This window comes from Metopolophium dirhodum, chromosome 1 (assembly GCF_019925205.1).
Source record: "Metopolophium dirhodum isolate CAU chromosome 1, ASM1992520v1, whole genome shotgun sequence".
Taxonomy (NCBI): domain Eukaryota; kingdom Metazoa; phylum Arthropoda; class Insecta; order Hemiptera; family Aphididae; genus Metopolophium; species Metopolophium dirhodum.
The window spans coordinates 64,503,049-64,521,126 of record NC_083560.1 but is presented as its reverse complement, the minus strand read 5'-3'; the positions used below and the strand labels follow the sequence as shown (position 1 = coordinate 64,521,126).

Sequence of the window (18,078 nt, the reverse complement as noted above, 5' to 3'; positions counted from 1 at the left end):
TATAAGAGTCGAATCACATTTTTCAAAGAGTTAATTGTAATTTATTATTTTATTATTTATTGTATTAATAAAAATATATAATAATAGTATAAATAATACAAATATGTCAATGATGTAGCCATGTAGGTGACTAAAAACAACCAAGTAAATTGTTATACAATATATAAATGGCCAAGCCATACAAAGAATAACTGTTGATGAGTAAGAATACGTCTAACTTAGAGTTATTCTAATTTTTTAAAATTCAAAGACACATTTCAAAATTTGACGAATAACGTAAGAATATTATATTCCTTAACCTTTTATTAAAGTTTTATGTCTTTGATATTAAAATTGTAAACTTAATTAAAGTAATATTATCAAACTAACTTCGTCGTAAATCAAACTTTAAATGCCTATAAACCGAATAAAGACAAAGGATGTTCTTATAATATAGGTAGTAAGAATATGACATTGTAAATTAGTTATTTGAAATAATTACACTGTTTATCAAAAAAAAATTAAATATAATACCACCGTAATATTCTATATTTTCCATAATTTATAATACAACATCAATTGACATTTTATTAATTTTAAGAATCATGGCTATAAAAAAAGATTTGGCACGTTCAAACAATAATGTGGCATAGATGTTATTGTTATTGTTTTAAATATAAGAAATAGGTAAACTTTAAACTTAGATATTAGATCAATTCTTGAGTTCTTCTGTATGCGTGCGATACATGGCTGACCACCTAAGGAGATAAAGAAAAACTAGCAATCCTTGAAAAAAGAATACTGAGTAAGGTACGTAAGGAGGAAGGACTAAAGAAGAATAATATCACATAACAATGAAATAAACAAAGAAGTAATGTAACCTAACATAGAAGCTATCCTGTGATATAGAATAATTTCTACATAGGTTAGTGACGTGTGAAGACCCAAATAGTTAAATGAAAATATATTTAAAGTGGAAACCCAATGGCAAAATACCACTAGTTCAGACAAAAAGAAGGGTGGGTAGACAAAAAGCTAGGTAAATAGACCAAGTCGAAAAGAATTTAATAGAAATTGAAATACAGGATGCAGAAACATTAGCACTGATAAATTGAAACTGGTAAGTGTTCCGGTAATGGGCTGGAATGACCTTTGAAAACCAAAGAAGAATAAGAAGAAAAAACTTCAAACTTCTTACCTGAATTTAAAATTATTTATTCACTATATTATTTTTTTATAAAACAATTTTGACTCAGTTATATTTTAACCTTACATTGTATAAATGTTGTTTTTAATTTTGAGAATATAAACAAATAAGAATGTTTTTGTTATTTGACAAGATGTCAAAGTTTTGTTCAAGTTAGTGAGGTTATGCGTAAGTAATATATATAAAATGTTTTATAAAATAAGAACTTAATTTTATGTTAGAACATGGAATTCGAATTTAAAGAATCATTAGTCGTATAATCCGTATTTTTCAAAGCAAACCTTGCTGGTTGCTACACCCTTTTACTAGTTATACACTTACACATATATAATTTCAATAAAATAATTAACTTACATTTAGGAACCTAAACTAGAGGATTCATCCCTCTAAAGAAAGTGGGAAATTTCCTATTTTAAATGGCAATAACTTTCATTGTTCGACATACTAGAATAATTTTTCTAGCCAAGAGAAGATGATTAAAAAATCTCTGGAGATAAATTAAATTTAGACGCCTTGAAAATAAATTGTACCTATATTCTCCAGAACTAAGTTAAATAGTCCTTTAAACGAAGTATAGTTTATATTAATATATATGATATATACTATTAAATTTAATTTGTTTGACCTAATTTATTACACGTTATGTAATGCTTGAAAAGTAAATAAATAGTGACTCGATCAATTGTTGCGTGATAACTGATAATCTGCCACGTCACAATTAATGTATAAATATATTGTCATACTTGGAAAACATTTCACCATCGTTATGCTTGTGTTAAAGTAAACAACTATTAAAATTAAATTATTAATTATTTATGTATTTATTTAATATTTGGCACCGAAAAATAATCTACATTAGTCATTATGATTATACATTTGAACCAATATTACCCATTGCTAAAATTATTATTACGATGTATAATTCGTTTATGTATTCCTACTATATTTATTATACCTTGTCATAAAACCAAAGGTTAAAATTATCGAAATTGCATTAAAACAAACAATGTACCCTCAATGAAAAAATCCATTTAGAAAATAAATTATGTTAAATCTTAATTAAAATTTAAAAATGATCAATACCAAAATAAATATTACCTACCTAAAAAAATAATCTAAAAATATATAATTTTAGTTATATATAAATCAATTATTTTAATAAACCTACATCAAGGAATATTTTTGAGAATCCCTTTAAAGTTTTATCATCTCATAATTTAATTACTAGTAATGTAGAAGTTGTTTTATCTTTGCATACCTACATCTATATTCGACTAGTATAACTTCCTCTCTTTAAAACTTTGAACATAACTACACAATCAATATTTAATGATTATTAAAAGGTTGCTATTTCCTATTGTCGTTCTTTGTTAATCCCACGCATTGCACAGCAAAACTTAAATTCATATTTAAGTTATATTTCCAAGAAATATCCATCATATTGTTTTCAACGAAAAATACTAAGTACAATAATCAAAGAGCACAACATTTTAATGTTTGGCAATAGTGGTGATTATAATGCGGGAATTATTATAATACTAGGTATGCAATCTACATATCTTTGAAAATAGTTAAATGAAAAAGTGTGTTTAACTTATATTGTAAGTTGATGAAAATATTGAAGGATTTTAAGTATTAAAAATTGTTATTCTCTTTCATTTTTATTATGGTCATTTACCGTCTTAAACTAAAATTTAAAGATGTGTGAATATTTCTGGGAAATACGAACGTAATACGTTTTCTAATGATATGCGTAGCCACGTAGGATACCTAGGCATAAACAGTAAATATGTACCTACTCGTATATAACTTTATCATAAATGGATCAATAATTTAAATAAGTATTATCTTTTAGAAATATAGTTGTGTGAAATATTTCAAATTAAAAATTAAATTTTCTTTTATGGTATATAATAATATTAGATATCAATAATTGGGAGATAAAAATAGTAATGTCACAAATTACATACCTACTATAGTTTCAAATAATTATTTTACGATGATGTTAACGAGAATTATACTTTGTAATTAATGTTATGCAAAGATCAAATATGATTGGTATACATAATAAAAAACCAGTTATCAACATTGATTTAATAATTTTGGAGATATCGAAAACAAGAAATTCATTAACCAAAATCATTGTTGTAAATATGAATAAATTAAGTTTATCTTAAGTATCTCATGATATTTTAAAATCTTTTAAAAATTAAAACACTGTATATTTCATAGATTGTTATTTAAAACTTCAAAAACAATACATTCAAATTAAAATAAATAAGAAAAAAATGAAATTGCATTGAATCGAAACTAATATATATCTATATACTATAGGTACTTATTTTAATTATTATATTTGCATTTTAAATTTCACTCAATGTAAATGTAATTATTTTTCACTGTGTCCATATTATTAATTTCAAAAGATGATTATAATATAGACCTCAATCTTTGGAGCGCAAATAATATTACTGTTTATAATAAAATGCTTGTAAATTGTTTAATACCTGTAAATTGGTGTGCCCAGGTCATCACGGTACCATAAAACCAATAGTACAGCATCGCGTAAATTTGCTCCAGATGCAAGGGAGCTTTCGCCGTCGAGGGGCGGTGAATCACCTCCTGGATCTGATAAATCATCTTCTTCGTCGGATACCAACGAGATATCACAAGGTAAACGAGCTTGCTGCCCCGCGACTGCTCTTACGTGGTAAACTGGAACTATAATATAAAACATAATGTGTGTAGTCATAAAACAATTGTAGCTACATTTTAATATTACAACATAAATAATAATAATGGGAGCCACGTCCATTGAGAATGATAAACAAAGAAGATATCATTATATAAAAAAAAAATACATATTTTAAATTTATGAAGTACATATATGAAATTAGGTATTATAATTTCAGTAGGTATATCGTAAATAATATTTTGATAGGATTTGCTGCTATTAGAGCTAAGTTATTGGCTTGAACTAAATGTATGTGTGCTGTTCAGTATTTTAATTAGAGTAAGTATTTAATAGTTACACAAAAACGAACTAGGTATTTTCACTATAACATCAAAAGATAAACTGCTTGTCCAATGTGATAGAGGATGAATTTGGCATTTCACAAGCGGATTTATTGACATTTTATAAATTACGTTTAGTACAAGGTTTTAGAAAACAAACAAAACAAAATATACTTCGTTTTAAATGCGTCAATTAAATCCTGAACATAAATTCCATATTTACTCATTCATAAAATATCTATTTATTTATTTATTTAGTGTATGATTAGAATTCATGAAACAAATAAGAAATTTAATTTTTAAATGACAAACTTAGTTGTTCTGATGTTTTGTGTAATATTTTTAAGGACTTAAGTGCATTTAAATATTAAAAATTTTCTTGAAAAGTACAAATGATGAACTATTTAATATTTTAACAGGGTGGCGGCAGACGCTAGTAATGATGTAAATGAAACAAAGACTGACGACAGTAAATGTTGGTGTGGTGACTTATTCTTAATGGTAAACATTATGATATTTTACAACTATTTTTAAATTAAGTAAACTCGTTAAAGTATTAATATAACCATAACATCGTAGTCATGAATATGAATTGACAACATTAAATTATTGTTACTTATAAGTTATAACAAATTATTATTATTTATAGTCTTTAAATATACAAAATGGATAATGCTCTACTGCACATTAGCTGTCTAGAGGAGTCATTGTAATGAATATGTTAAATTTGAAACCAATGATATAAAATCATTATATAACAAAAAACGATTCTGAGCGAAGACGGTCTATCAGCTTACATTACTAAGTATATTTCATATCATTGATATTATAGTAATTGTAGCAATGTAGAAAACGTATGGGGAACCTTATATTAAATTTTCAAATCTTAGATATACATAGAAATAATTTTATAAAATTCTTACCGAAAATTATTTACAAATTTTCGTGATTTTAGTGAATTTTTTAAAGATTTGAACTTCAGACGCTCATAAAAACTGATTGTGGATTTACTTTTTTTCTATTTTCACGAACAACAACTTACGAGGAACCGTGTATTAAATGTTCCAGTATTTTGAAAGAGTGAACATTCTTTTTTTGACATTAATTTTAAAAAAACTAATAATAATGAAAATTGTCCCATGCTTATAAATGGCTCAAAAAAAATTAAATTATTTTTTCATACATCTATGAGTTTAATTTTTTTTGTGTCTTTAATATAGATCTATATACGTGGAAAATGGGTTACAGGAATATACGAATTATTAGTACCTACTGGCTATTGGTAACGTAATTTTTAGTTAGCATTTTTTTCACGTTTTTCTCTACTTGGTAATTAAAACTTTTTTGGGGAATTTTGGAGTTTTATTAAGATTTCTTTTATGTTGCTGAATATTTATTTAGTAATGGAAAGAAAAATAATATGGAGAAAATTCAAAATATTCGGCTGCTATGAATAATAATATTCATGAGAATTCACATTTATATAAATTTATAATTTAATAAATACAGTAATTACTACTCCTTTTAAACGGCCTTCGAAATATGTAACAATGTTTAGTCAGGTTTCTCTTATTAATGTTCAAAACACATCAAACGGTATTTAAAAAAAATTATTTTTAGTTTTAAATAAAATAATAATATAAATACAGTACCTTGTTTGACTCATTAACTATGAGTTAATTGACTCATTCACATATTGGACTCAACAGGCGATCAGGCTGGTCCCAATTTATATGTAAACCAACACAAAAATTCGTCTACTAGACCCACTACTAGATAATGCCCACTGCCAGATAATGAAGTCAGTTAAAATACATTGGGTAATTTTTAAATGTTTTATTTATTTTATGTATTTGGCATATTATTATGAACAATTTAGTAAACATAATGAAATAGTGAATAAATAAATATCCATATTAATTTTAAAAGTTTTCTTTATGTAAGATGTGCACCGATAATCATCCCTAATATAGAAATTACCAATGTAGAACTACCTTCCTGCTTTTCTTATTATTGTTCTTACTTAATTATTTTTGTTGGTTACTTTTGATTCTGAGTTGAGCTATTAGATATAGAGACTTGAAATGTTTACCAAATTACATTCTCTAGATAAGAAATAATTTTAAAAATATTTCATATTTTATGCTATTTATTTACATTTGAAATTTTCGACTTTTTGTATTGTTTTTTAATTTATGGTTGGTATAATTTTGACTGTAAGTGGAATAACTTGCATTGAGTCACAATTTTATTACAAACGATTGAAATTGAAATGTTGACAAAATTATATAAATTTGTGAATTATTTTGTAGTTAAAAATGTATGCAAATATAATATTTAATTGTAATAGCTAAGTCTTGAAAATATTATCGTAAAGTTCCTCGTAAGTTATTCTAACAGCAACCTGAAAATCACGAAAATGTCTTTGGTATTTTTTAGTAGACATTTTAAGTTAAACTTTTAAAAAAATTGGATAAATAAACGAAAAATAAATTACGATTTTAGTTTTTTTGTTATAATTTATAAAATATTATGTTCAAGGACTAGAAACATTTTACCCTTACACTATATTATTGTTTCCTATATTACACAATGACATTTTCAATATATTTAGATTAATATTAAGCTATTTATACCCTGAACCTCTTTACACTGTTCTACGGTACACATCAGTACAAGTTAAGAACAGCTAGTCATATTTTAAGAAATAATTTTATCATAATCATTATACTTAATATGTGCAATTTGTTTTTGAAAAAAATAAATTCAACCAACTATTTTACTTACTAATAAATTAAATAAATTACTAATATCTTTAGAAATATAGGCTGATAGCGCGTTTCCACTCAGAAACGCTTTTCATGTGCAGTGAAATATTATTTAATTTAATTGATCCATTACGGTGACCTACTCAACGACCAGGTACATTAGACACCCAACTATACAGCAGAGCGTCTTTCACGGTTTATTTTCTCGTATTATTTATAATTTATGTTAAATTAAGATTGAATTGTTATAATAATATTTTAGTTGTTAATCATTGGGATATCTGCTTGTACTTTTAATAAATAAATTCCTTTTAAATTGTATTTTAGTGTTTACGTGATATCCTAAAAAAAACTGTTTATTTTTTTGTAAGACATCTGACAGATTGGATTTAATACATTGTAACTGAATTCCACAATATAACAACAAATATGTTATTTAAAATTCTTTTTGGTAAACGTTATTTCATCACTTGAAAATCGAATTAACATCAGCAATTCCAACATGTTCACTTTAGTGACTTGCTAACGGTAGGGTACAGCCGCACAGGTCACCACACAATATGAGCTACTCACGATTTTTTTAATATCCTACGACTTAATATTTAATATTATATTTCATAACCTGTGCAAGCCCACGAATACAATAATAATATATTTTTATTATACCTAGTCATTTTCGAGAATTTTCTATTTACAGTTTTCCGGAGACGGGAAATGGAATACCTATTATTATTTTACATTCATGCATGTTTGTTGAATATAAACGTGCTTGAATTATTTTATAGATGGATAATAGTTACCAATGGTGTTTAATATTATTTATTTAAATCAGGTTAAGGATTCACTCGGTTTATGTACTATTTTTAATTTCATACAGACATTTGTTTTAACATTGCATGATACAATTGAATGCTTTTGTTTTTATGCTGTACTTGAAATATAATTCTTTTGTAGTATCTTCTTTTTTTTAATATATGGAAACAAAATTTTAAAAATGTTTTCTCTCCCTATCTCTACGATGAAAACGGAACAAAAACTCACCGTCGCCGTCGTTTAAAAAAAAAAGTAGTTGCTATAACTGCGACAGTGTAGTTGGGGGAGGGGGTGCGACAAACGGGACGCCTGACCGGACGCCCGAAGCCCGTTTGCCTGTATCAAGCCAGATGATTTACCGACCCTTTTACCCGAGACGTACGCTTCCAGCGAGAAAAATAACATTACTAAATAAGATGGATATAAAACGCTTTAAGAACGCCTACTTCTTCCTTTTTTTAGACGGTTTAAAAAAAAAAAAGAAGTTTTATTCGTGTCTATCCTCTGAAGTCCGGTGCCGACCAGTCCACGAAATTTAATTCGATTATACATAAATTATGACAATAATAATTGTCACTCGAGTTGTTGTTATATAAGTTATAAATTATAACACTCTATAACTACTCAAAAGCATCATTTAAATTTTTAGCTAACATGTTTACATTATTACTATATAGGTATAGGTCCTCCTCAAACATTTTAATCCATAAATACACAAGTATTTTTTCAAAGTAATTCAATATAAATTTGTTCTTTAAATTAAAAATAAATCCTATCAATAATATAAAATGTCGGATGGTTATTATTAATTGTTTTATACCCATAAATGAATTAGTAAAAAAATCAATAATTCGATTTTCCACCACACATGCACTTTATTTTTTCTTCAATTTAAATGTTTGACAGGTTTAAATATTTACACCTAATACAAACATTTCTACTACCAATTTATAAATTAGTTTGAAGTTTGAGTCACATACAATCCTGGTTGTTTTTTAAAATGTGTTTAATTTGCAATTATTTATTTTTATGTCATTGGTACTTATATTTCCTGGTCACGAGTGTTTCAACTTTCAGAGCAGGTACATTTTTACATTTGTAATCCTATACTGACATAGTCTGAATAATGAATACAGAAATATAAAATCATCTTAACTGCTTGAGTTCAAGAACTTCCTCAAATAGTGACATTCATAAGTCATAACGTTAATAAATATAAAAAAATATTAATCATTGTTTAAAAATTGTCTTTACTTATATTATTGTTACCATTTATAAACAATTTAAAATTAATAATAGTTTGATAAAATTATGTAATAAAATTAATAATGAATATTTAACTTATTTTGGCACTAAGCAAGAACGTAAAATTAACATGAATATGTAAAATATGACAATTCATCTAGAACGTAATAATTAATAAAAGCTAGTGAGACGAAAGACTTAAATTATATAAGTACTGTAGTATTTATACTATGGATTATTAAATTTAAGTTGACATTTAATCAACATAGTATTGAATAGGGGAGACCGGGTACAATTGTAATATGGTACGATTGTAACACAACCAATGACACCACCTGCCATTCACCTCCATGATAAATACAAACATTTTAAAATAATATTTAGTTGTTACACTTTACAATGTACTAGGTGTACCATATACCTCATTATCAATAAGCTGATATCATATTTATTTTACGAGCAATATAACAAAATATGTTTATGACATCAAAAAGTTAAAAACAACACAAGTTTTAAAAAGAAAAAATATGTAGGTATTACATTTGTCCTTGGTGCTGTTACAATTGTAACTTTACTGGGTAAAATTGTAGCACTTTTTTTAAATTCACATTTACTCAACAACTAGTGAAAGTTAAAGCTCAATACTCATATTTTTATAAAGGTAATAAGTTACTTAACTGATTGAAATAGTGATCAAACAAAATGTTGTTATCAAGTTTGTGGAAAATTGTTACAAACGTACCGAGTCTCTCCTACAAAGACCGATTATGAATGAAAATCACTAGGATCTCTTTCTGTGTAACTATCTATAGGGGTACACATTGTACACAGGTAATATCGGAGACCCATCGATTCCGCCTATAAAATTTTACCTGTATTTATTCTTTTCTATATTTAATATTAATTACCTATTTAAAAGTAAATCAGCAACGGTCCTTATTATAACACGAAATATTTTTTAGATATGCGCCAATGGAAAAATGGAATAATATAATACAATTGTTCATTTCCATACACGTCTTATGATAAAATATCCAACATAATATTATAGCATATAGGTTTCTATTTATGAAAATAATCAGTATTCAAGTAGGTAATTATAAAATAGACAAAGTACATATAACCAAAATGTATTAATTGTTATAATATTATTCCTAAATGTTTAATAGTTTAAAAAATAATATAATATGACTAGTCTGCAAAATAATAAATCAGCTACCAATTGCACAGATATTTTTAAATACAATTCGTATTAAAATCATTGCAATATTATATTATAAAATTACTAATTGTAATTTTTGTACGAGAAGTTTTTATTTTCCCATACTTTCTTGGTTATATTTGTCAATTTTTAGGTTAACAGTAGCTCAATCTTACGTTACTTGAATTTACAACTTAAAATTGGAGGAATTTATGGGTTAATTGCTGAAGTGGGTGGCAGAATCATCTTGCATTGACGGAATCGATATTTGTTTTTCCCCAGTAAAAAAGGTTTGATGGAATCGATAAAATCTCGTAATATCTACTAAGTTTAAATGGATATAAACCTACTTACTTATTATAGACCCCTAGTCTCAAGATTCTAAAACAATGAAACCCAAGGCATAAGACCACCATGATATCCAAAATAAAATACATCTATTGTTAGAATTTTTTCAAATACTTTAAAAACAAAGGTAATTTAATCCAATGATAATCCTTATTGTAAAATTTAAACTGTTAAAAATATAAATTTTTCACAAGTCAGGATTACTGTTTTGGTTGAACCATTTTATTTTATATTTATATGGATCGCTGACACATGTGTCACGTACAGTCAATAGTCATCTACAGAGCCAGTTTTGTTGGCACTCTCCTTACATATTAGTACTCGATAGTGTTGTTACCGTCGTATTATCGTTATAATAAATTTGAAATCAATATAAATCATTCTAATTGAAAAAAATGGTAGATTGAAAATTAAAGTTCGATTTAATACAGATTCGACTACATATTTTTTAAATGTTAAAAGTTCTTTAGAAAATAACTATAATAAGTGATTTTGTACAGTAGGAATAATAAACGGTAGAGTAAACCTTGTATTGAAATGTCAAGGCTCAAAAATTAAAATTTGGAAATTCAATAAAACAAATGATTAGGTACACAAATAAAAAAAAATGTTTAAAATGATCTATGTGTATAATGACTATGATATTAGTACCTATACGTTGTATATATGAATTAAAGATTTCGATCTATCGAATAACGTATAACAGTTTTATACTTTAGTAAATGAGTAATGTAAGATAATATATATTCCAAAAACCAGTGTTAGGACTTATCTAGATAAATTATACAGATAATTGTTTTTTTATCTTTTATTTTATCTAGATAAATAAATATAAGTTATCTAAGTATTTATTTTAGATAAAAATTTAACTTATCTAGATAAATTTACAAGATAAATTTTTTAGTGAAAATTAGCTAGATCTGTTCGAAAATGTTTCATTTTTATTCTCATTATCTGAGGCACAACTTGTACGTAAAATAACATCCAGGGCTAAAAATATATGACGTTATTCTGAAAAGACTATAAATTATTCCTATTTAATACTTATTACTTATTAGTTATTAGTAATTAATATTCTGTATTCGGTTAATAATATATAATATAATATACTAATTAATTTATGTAATTAGCCTATATTAGTATATTACCGTCGCAACAAATATGTCAAATTCCCAGAATTTTATAAATATTTTTAAACTATAATTAATATACGAATAATAGAACAGATGGAAAGTTATAACCACCGCCGTCCAAAACAAAATTCCATAGAATATAATATTATTCATTGAGAAATAAAGATAAACCGTATATTCTTTCCGTCTGAAATTAATGACAATAAGTCTGATGAGCAATACATGAGATGCTATTTATGTATTTCGGGTTTTATGTTTTATATTATAAATCTAAAATCTATGGACTATAAACAATCTCTAAACCAATTTTAATTGCACATGACGTATAATAATAATAAACATTATTTCGTATACACAAATACACAATACTCGTAAATATCTTTTCAATGTTGTTAATTATTAATAGTACGTGACACGAAAAGTAGCCGGTGACCCCACCACCCGCCCTGCAAGAACGGCCGTTAGCCATGGGTTCTCTTGTGTGTGTATTATCTTGTGTACTTACATGACGGTATATATATTTTATTTTAATTAGTTGTTTTATTTTTAATTTCTAAAATTATCTGTTATTTAAATATTTAGATAATTATCTAGATAAAATATTTTTATCTTTTATCTTTTTGTTAGATGAATTTGATTTGTTTATCTTTTATCTGTATCTTAGATAAAATTTAGTGTTGTTATCTTTATCTTTATCCAGATGATTTTTTTGTTATCTGTTCCTAACACTGCCAAAAACTATTGGAAAATCAAAAATTAATTAAATTATACAGAATCAATTTTCTATCAAAAGATTCGTAACATTGAGTGGCATTTCTCTAATAATCTTACCCGTAAATATGATAAATTTAGATCAGGTAAAAAGAAATAAAATTATGATTGACAATGTTCTTATATTAGGTACTAGTATACTACTCGGTAATTCTGACACATGGAAGACGGTAGTGGCGTAATGCATTAGTATTTTATTTTAAATTTAAATGTCAGAATTATTATTGTATTTAAAAAACGATTCTGAGTAAAAATCGTACGTATAGGCGTATCCACAAGAATAGTTCATGTATTAGTATTACAATTGACCATCACTGCATTTCTTCGCAATAATTTATTTTGTTAATATTTTACTTGAATGTATAAATCAATAAATGACCTTTTTCATAGAAGGTAGAATATGTAATTAGTTTTAAATCGGTATATATGAGCTACATTAAACAATTAACTGCCCCGAAAATGAGGTGATAGCATACTTCGTTATAACAATGAAAGCACAAGCGCATAATCTAAAATAATTAGAGATTTCGGATTTATAATTTTTCATTTATCAATCCTTTCCTGTAATATACCTACTTATTTATAGTTATTGAAATTCTAAAAAAACATAACTTTCTCGTTCTATTTAATCTCAGTTTTAGCATGATTTTTAATGTTAATTTTACGCTATAAATGTATTTATAGTATTATTTAATAAATTAACTTTAACTTGGATAATTTTTAAATAAACGTTTTAAACATAAAACTATGTGCCAAATATGAAATTATGATTTAATTAAAATCAAAGTTTGTTCTTTTATCTTGTCTTTAAATCATATTTTGTAAGTGGATAATTGGTTACTACATTTGTCGATCATCAATTATTTTTACTTCGTGAAAATTAAGAATTTTCATTTTAACTAAAAAAAAGAATGAAAATCTTTCATTCAGAGATAAATTAAATACCTGATGAGTGGTGATGGCTAAGAATGGGGGTACGCTTTTAATTAAATTATTTTGTTCTTTTTATAGTTTTTATACTGTCACTAGCCGCATTACAAATTTAAATATACTATTGTTTAGAAAGTATGGCATTCGATTATTGTTTTTTTTCCCGTGGCAATGTGGCATTACTTAGTATAGCACGAGTCTGGTATATGTAGGTAGTTAATCACTTTAGTCTGAATGCTCATATAACTTTATAATTTAACAATCGGTTAATTCTATAATGATAAATTATCTCATCCATAGAATATAGACGTTCTATTGTTGATAATACATTTATGATGGCTGTAATGATGACAAAATGTCACAATGACTGAACGTAATCGATTACAGTGGTCAGATATGGAATCATTAAACCACTGTTCTACCTTCTTTGATGTCTCAACAAGAGATATATTAATATTATCATTTATAAAGTATTGCAATAATTGAATAATCAGAAGTGCGTAAAATATTAGGATCATAGGAAAATTATAAAATAAACGTTTCCTATGTACTGTTTAATATTTTAATATTACTTATAAAATATTAATTATACGGTCAATTAAATTTTAAAATATTAAAATGTCAAACTTAGTGTAGGCAGGTACTATGATCCTTAAAAAAAATGTTTACTAGGTACCTAACATATTTTAAACTTTCATAATAGTAACCTCGGCGCAATTTCAACACACCTAACCATTTCAATTTTATAGATTTTTGGCTTATTTTTTTATTGTACCAGTCCAGCTCAACAAATGTTTATGACACGTGAAAACAGAAAGCCGTTTCGTGGGGGTTAGTATTATACTTACTATAGTGATACGCCGTCACATAAAAACAATAACGATATGTTGTACGGATTTATGTTATATTGTTTAAATTTATATAACGTATATTATATTCTACCATCGGGGATTAAGGTTACCCTCCAAATACTGTGTAGGGAAGTTTTTATATCCAAAATTAATTTTATGTTTGAACTAGGTACCTATAAATTAAAATTCCAAGAATAACAACGACAAAAAAAATACAATCGATTATTATGGTTTTAGGTCTGAGTTTAATCAAAAAACAATTAACCATCCGATACCCCCTAAGCCCCGTTTACCTATATCTGTTCTAGATTTTAACCTGGATGAAACGATCAAACAATTTGGGACGGGAATTGATTATAATTAGAGCACAAATTTTTGTGCACTAAAAAATATCACAATATTGCATATACGTAATAATATAAAGTAAAACTCATGAAATATTACCAGTTGTATAATCATTTTTTATATTATTTTCCTTTACAAATATTGCCTAACATATCAATAGAAAGTAACTAGAATATTTTATTAGTAATATTGGTAAATATTTTGACTAAAACCAAATTCCTTATTTTCCTCGAAGTTCTTTTTTAACGGCAACCAACAGTCATTATGTAAAAAAATAATTATAACAAACCGGAGAGATTTTTTCTGCTGCATTGTCAGTTTGAATACGATAAATCAATGTAAGTATACTAAAAAAAAATGTTGTGCTAAGAAGAGGACAATTTGAATTTAGAACTCTTATCAAACAAATAATTGAGGAAATATATCTTTGATATTTCTAAACTTCTGTAAGAACAACTTTGGACTTTGGAGAGACATTGCATCACATTTTCAAACCTAAGGCAATTCAATTTAAAATGGAATTACATTTTAGATACAAAATAATTTGTGAATTTTTGAGATTTTAATATTTATGTTAAACAAAAAAAGCTATTTAATTTTGTAACATTATCTATATGTGTAGGTAATGACATTTTAATAGCGGTAGATCGAGTGTGAAATTAGCCCTCCCCCTCCTGCCAATAATAGTACCTGATTGCCGCCCAAGATGAGTATACAGTATTGTACCTATACTCACCGGTCTGAATGTCTGATCCTCCCATAGATATTAAACATATGGATGCGGTATTGATCCAAAATTGTGAAGCTAAGATGGATAATATGAATGATAGAACCCTAGATATGGGAGTCTCAATGTGATAGAGAAACGTCGTTTCTCTCTCCGTTATGTTGGTTCAAGTCCTATGTGTAGATAGAAAATCCCGCGTCCATATGTTAAACATCTACCTATTGATCCTCTATACTTCCATAAACAAGTGGCGATCAAAAGCTTATCAAATTGATAAAGTAGTATAAGCTGTAGCGGGCACGCTGTGTAATAAGGGTATTATATTATTTATTATCTTAGGTATTATGTATAAGTTATTTTTCCATGTAGCCCGTTACAGACCAACCACAAATATTGATAAGATTTTGATCGCCAATACCTAGTACGGGTGTAATATAATATTGTAATATATTTACCGTCTTTGGCGGAATGCGCGGCTCGGGCAAACGACGCAACGACCACAACCACCGCATAGAACACCAACAGCCACCAGCAGCAACTGCTCGTCCACATGTGCAAACGGTGCGTATGATGGTGATGGTGACGGTGCCGGTGCACCCGACGATGGTGATTCTGATGGATGTCGGGGACCGCTGATGACGGTTTCGGTCGCCAGCAATTGCCGAACCATTGCTGTGTGCCGTGCCGCCGCCGCCGTCGGTCTTCGGGTGATGCGTCGTCCGCGTCGTCCGCTGCTACAGCCGTTGCGGTCTCGATGCGTTCACAGTCCGCCAAAAGTCGTCGCCGGACCGGATGATAACCGTCTGTGGCGCCGTCGACCGTCGTGCCAATGTTTGCGTCTGCTTGAGGTTTCGTCCAATCGACGGTCCCGTCAAAGTTTCCTGGCTTTTCACCGTAGTCACAGGTCGCCCAATCCGATCGTTCCCAATTTCGGACGTCGCCGCTGCCAAAGTTATTAAGCTTAACTCGCGGTCTTATTATTTCTAGTACAACTGACGTCCGATCGTCGCTGTCACTGGGACGTTGGCACTCGTCACGATAGCTATCATCGCCAACAAATGAACCAGTGTCATATCTTCTGTGATGGTCATCGTAACTTTTCCGTGTCATCTTGACCGCTTGATTACTCTTGACGCGTCGTTCGTCGACCATTGCGGGCTCCAACGACATCGCGATCAACATCATTTTTGACAACTTTGGCGTTTCCACGGTCTCCGGTTGTTATTTTTTAAACTACACAAATGTATCTGTGCGAGAAACAAACAAACAAAAACGAATAAACGTCGTGGGTTTAACCTGTGGTCATAGGCGCAATTTATGGTCGTTTTTTTTAGGGTCGCTATAGTAGTATAATCTATTCTCACGCACAATATACGAAGTCTAAAAGTCCATTCTTGACATTATTGATATATTCCCCCCTACACCCCCTCCCCCCCCCCCATCACCTAAATAGTTCGCAATACTGATTAGCAATTTCAAACTTTGATGGTTTCAATGGTATTTGCATATAATTCCGTTTAAAACAATTAATTAATTACCCCAATGATACTTCAATAATCATTTCTATCAATAGAAAACCACTTGCAGTAACAATGACTTGCAAAATAAAAACAATACCGGCGGTGGCATACGGTTAAACGTTGTGTTTATATTGCGCCTATGCCTATGGTCGATGTTTGTGTAGCAGGTAACATATATTGACACATTGTTCACTGCACTATATTTATTATTATTTCTTATAATATGATCGCACGTGTCATAACACTATTATTATTTATTATAATAATATTTTTTATTACATTAGTCCGTCGTCGTCGTCGTGCCGTATATGTGTGTGGTCGTCATAATCGAAAAAATCGATATAAGATCGTTTTTTTCAAGTTTTTGTTGGCCGTTTTAATAATACAACAGACGACGACGGGGGTAAAATAGTATACTATACTATAATTTATACACAAATTAAACATGCAGCACAGAGTATGCGATATATGATATTATGATATAGGTACTACCTTAGAACAGCTAGTGTATATACAGGTATACAGGTACTTGCATCGAACTACGAACCGCTCACACGCGACGGTCCTATCCACTCGACGGCCGTCACCGCTGTATAGTCGGTGGTCGTGTCGTAGTGCGAACGCGCGTATACTCAAACACAGTGACCGCCGTCAACCGGTCCACGCGGCAGTGGACGTGATGTTACAGCGTGCATCGCGGAAACGAAGAGATGTGAAATGCAATCTTTCGTCGTCGACGGCCAAACGACAGTGCCGTATACGATAATATACGAGCAGTGGTACTTAAACGAATGTGCGGCCTGCACTTCTGTCCCCAGCCACAGGGCAGTCACCTCGATGCCGACGAACAGCACGACGACAAGCGGACGCCGTGCAGCAACATTTGGCGGTCGGACCGGTGTCCGGCGATTCCATGGCCGACGTCGCTACAAAACGTGACTCAGTCGTATGACAGTGCGACGTGCGAATAATGAATGAATGGGACTGATGAATGGGTCGCCGATATACGGTGTACAGCCGGTGTAATGCCGTCGCACGACGACGGTATCTCGCGGACCGCGCGCGCCAGACACGGACACGCCGGGTGGCGAGGTGCGGGACGGGGATGCGAACGACGCCGCGCGATACAGTAATATAGAATTGCGTATGATATCCGCTCCGCGTCGTCGCCGTCGGTCAACTACCACCGCCACCACTAGCGCACGCCGGAGCCCATACGGATGCA

At 29.1% G+C, this 18,078-nt stretch overlaps 1 protein-coding gene across 1 annotated transcript in view; it reads right to left on the bottom strand.

Moving 5' to 3' along the window:
* The window catches only part of LOC132934267 (uncharacterized), a 59,283-nt gene extending 41,205 nt beyond the window's left edge, over positions 1–18,078 (bottom strand). The window contains exons 1-3 of the mRNA XM_061000555.1: positions 17,346–18,078; positions 15,789–16,580; positions 3,694–3,907 (exon numbers count right to left, since the gene is read on the bottom strand). Of these exons, the coding sequence (XP_060856538.1) occupies positions 3,694–3,907; positions 15,789–16,518 (944 nt within the window). The 5' untranslated portion in view covers positions 16,519–16,580; positions 17,346–18,078. The remainder of the gene's footprint in view (positions 1–3,693; positions 3,908–15,788; positions 16,581–17,345) is intronic.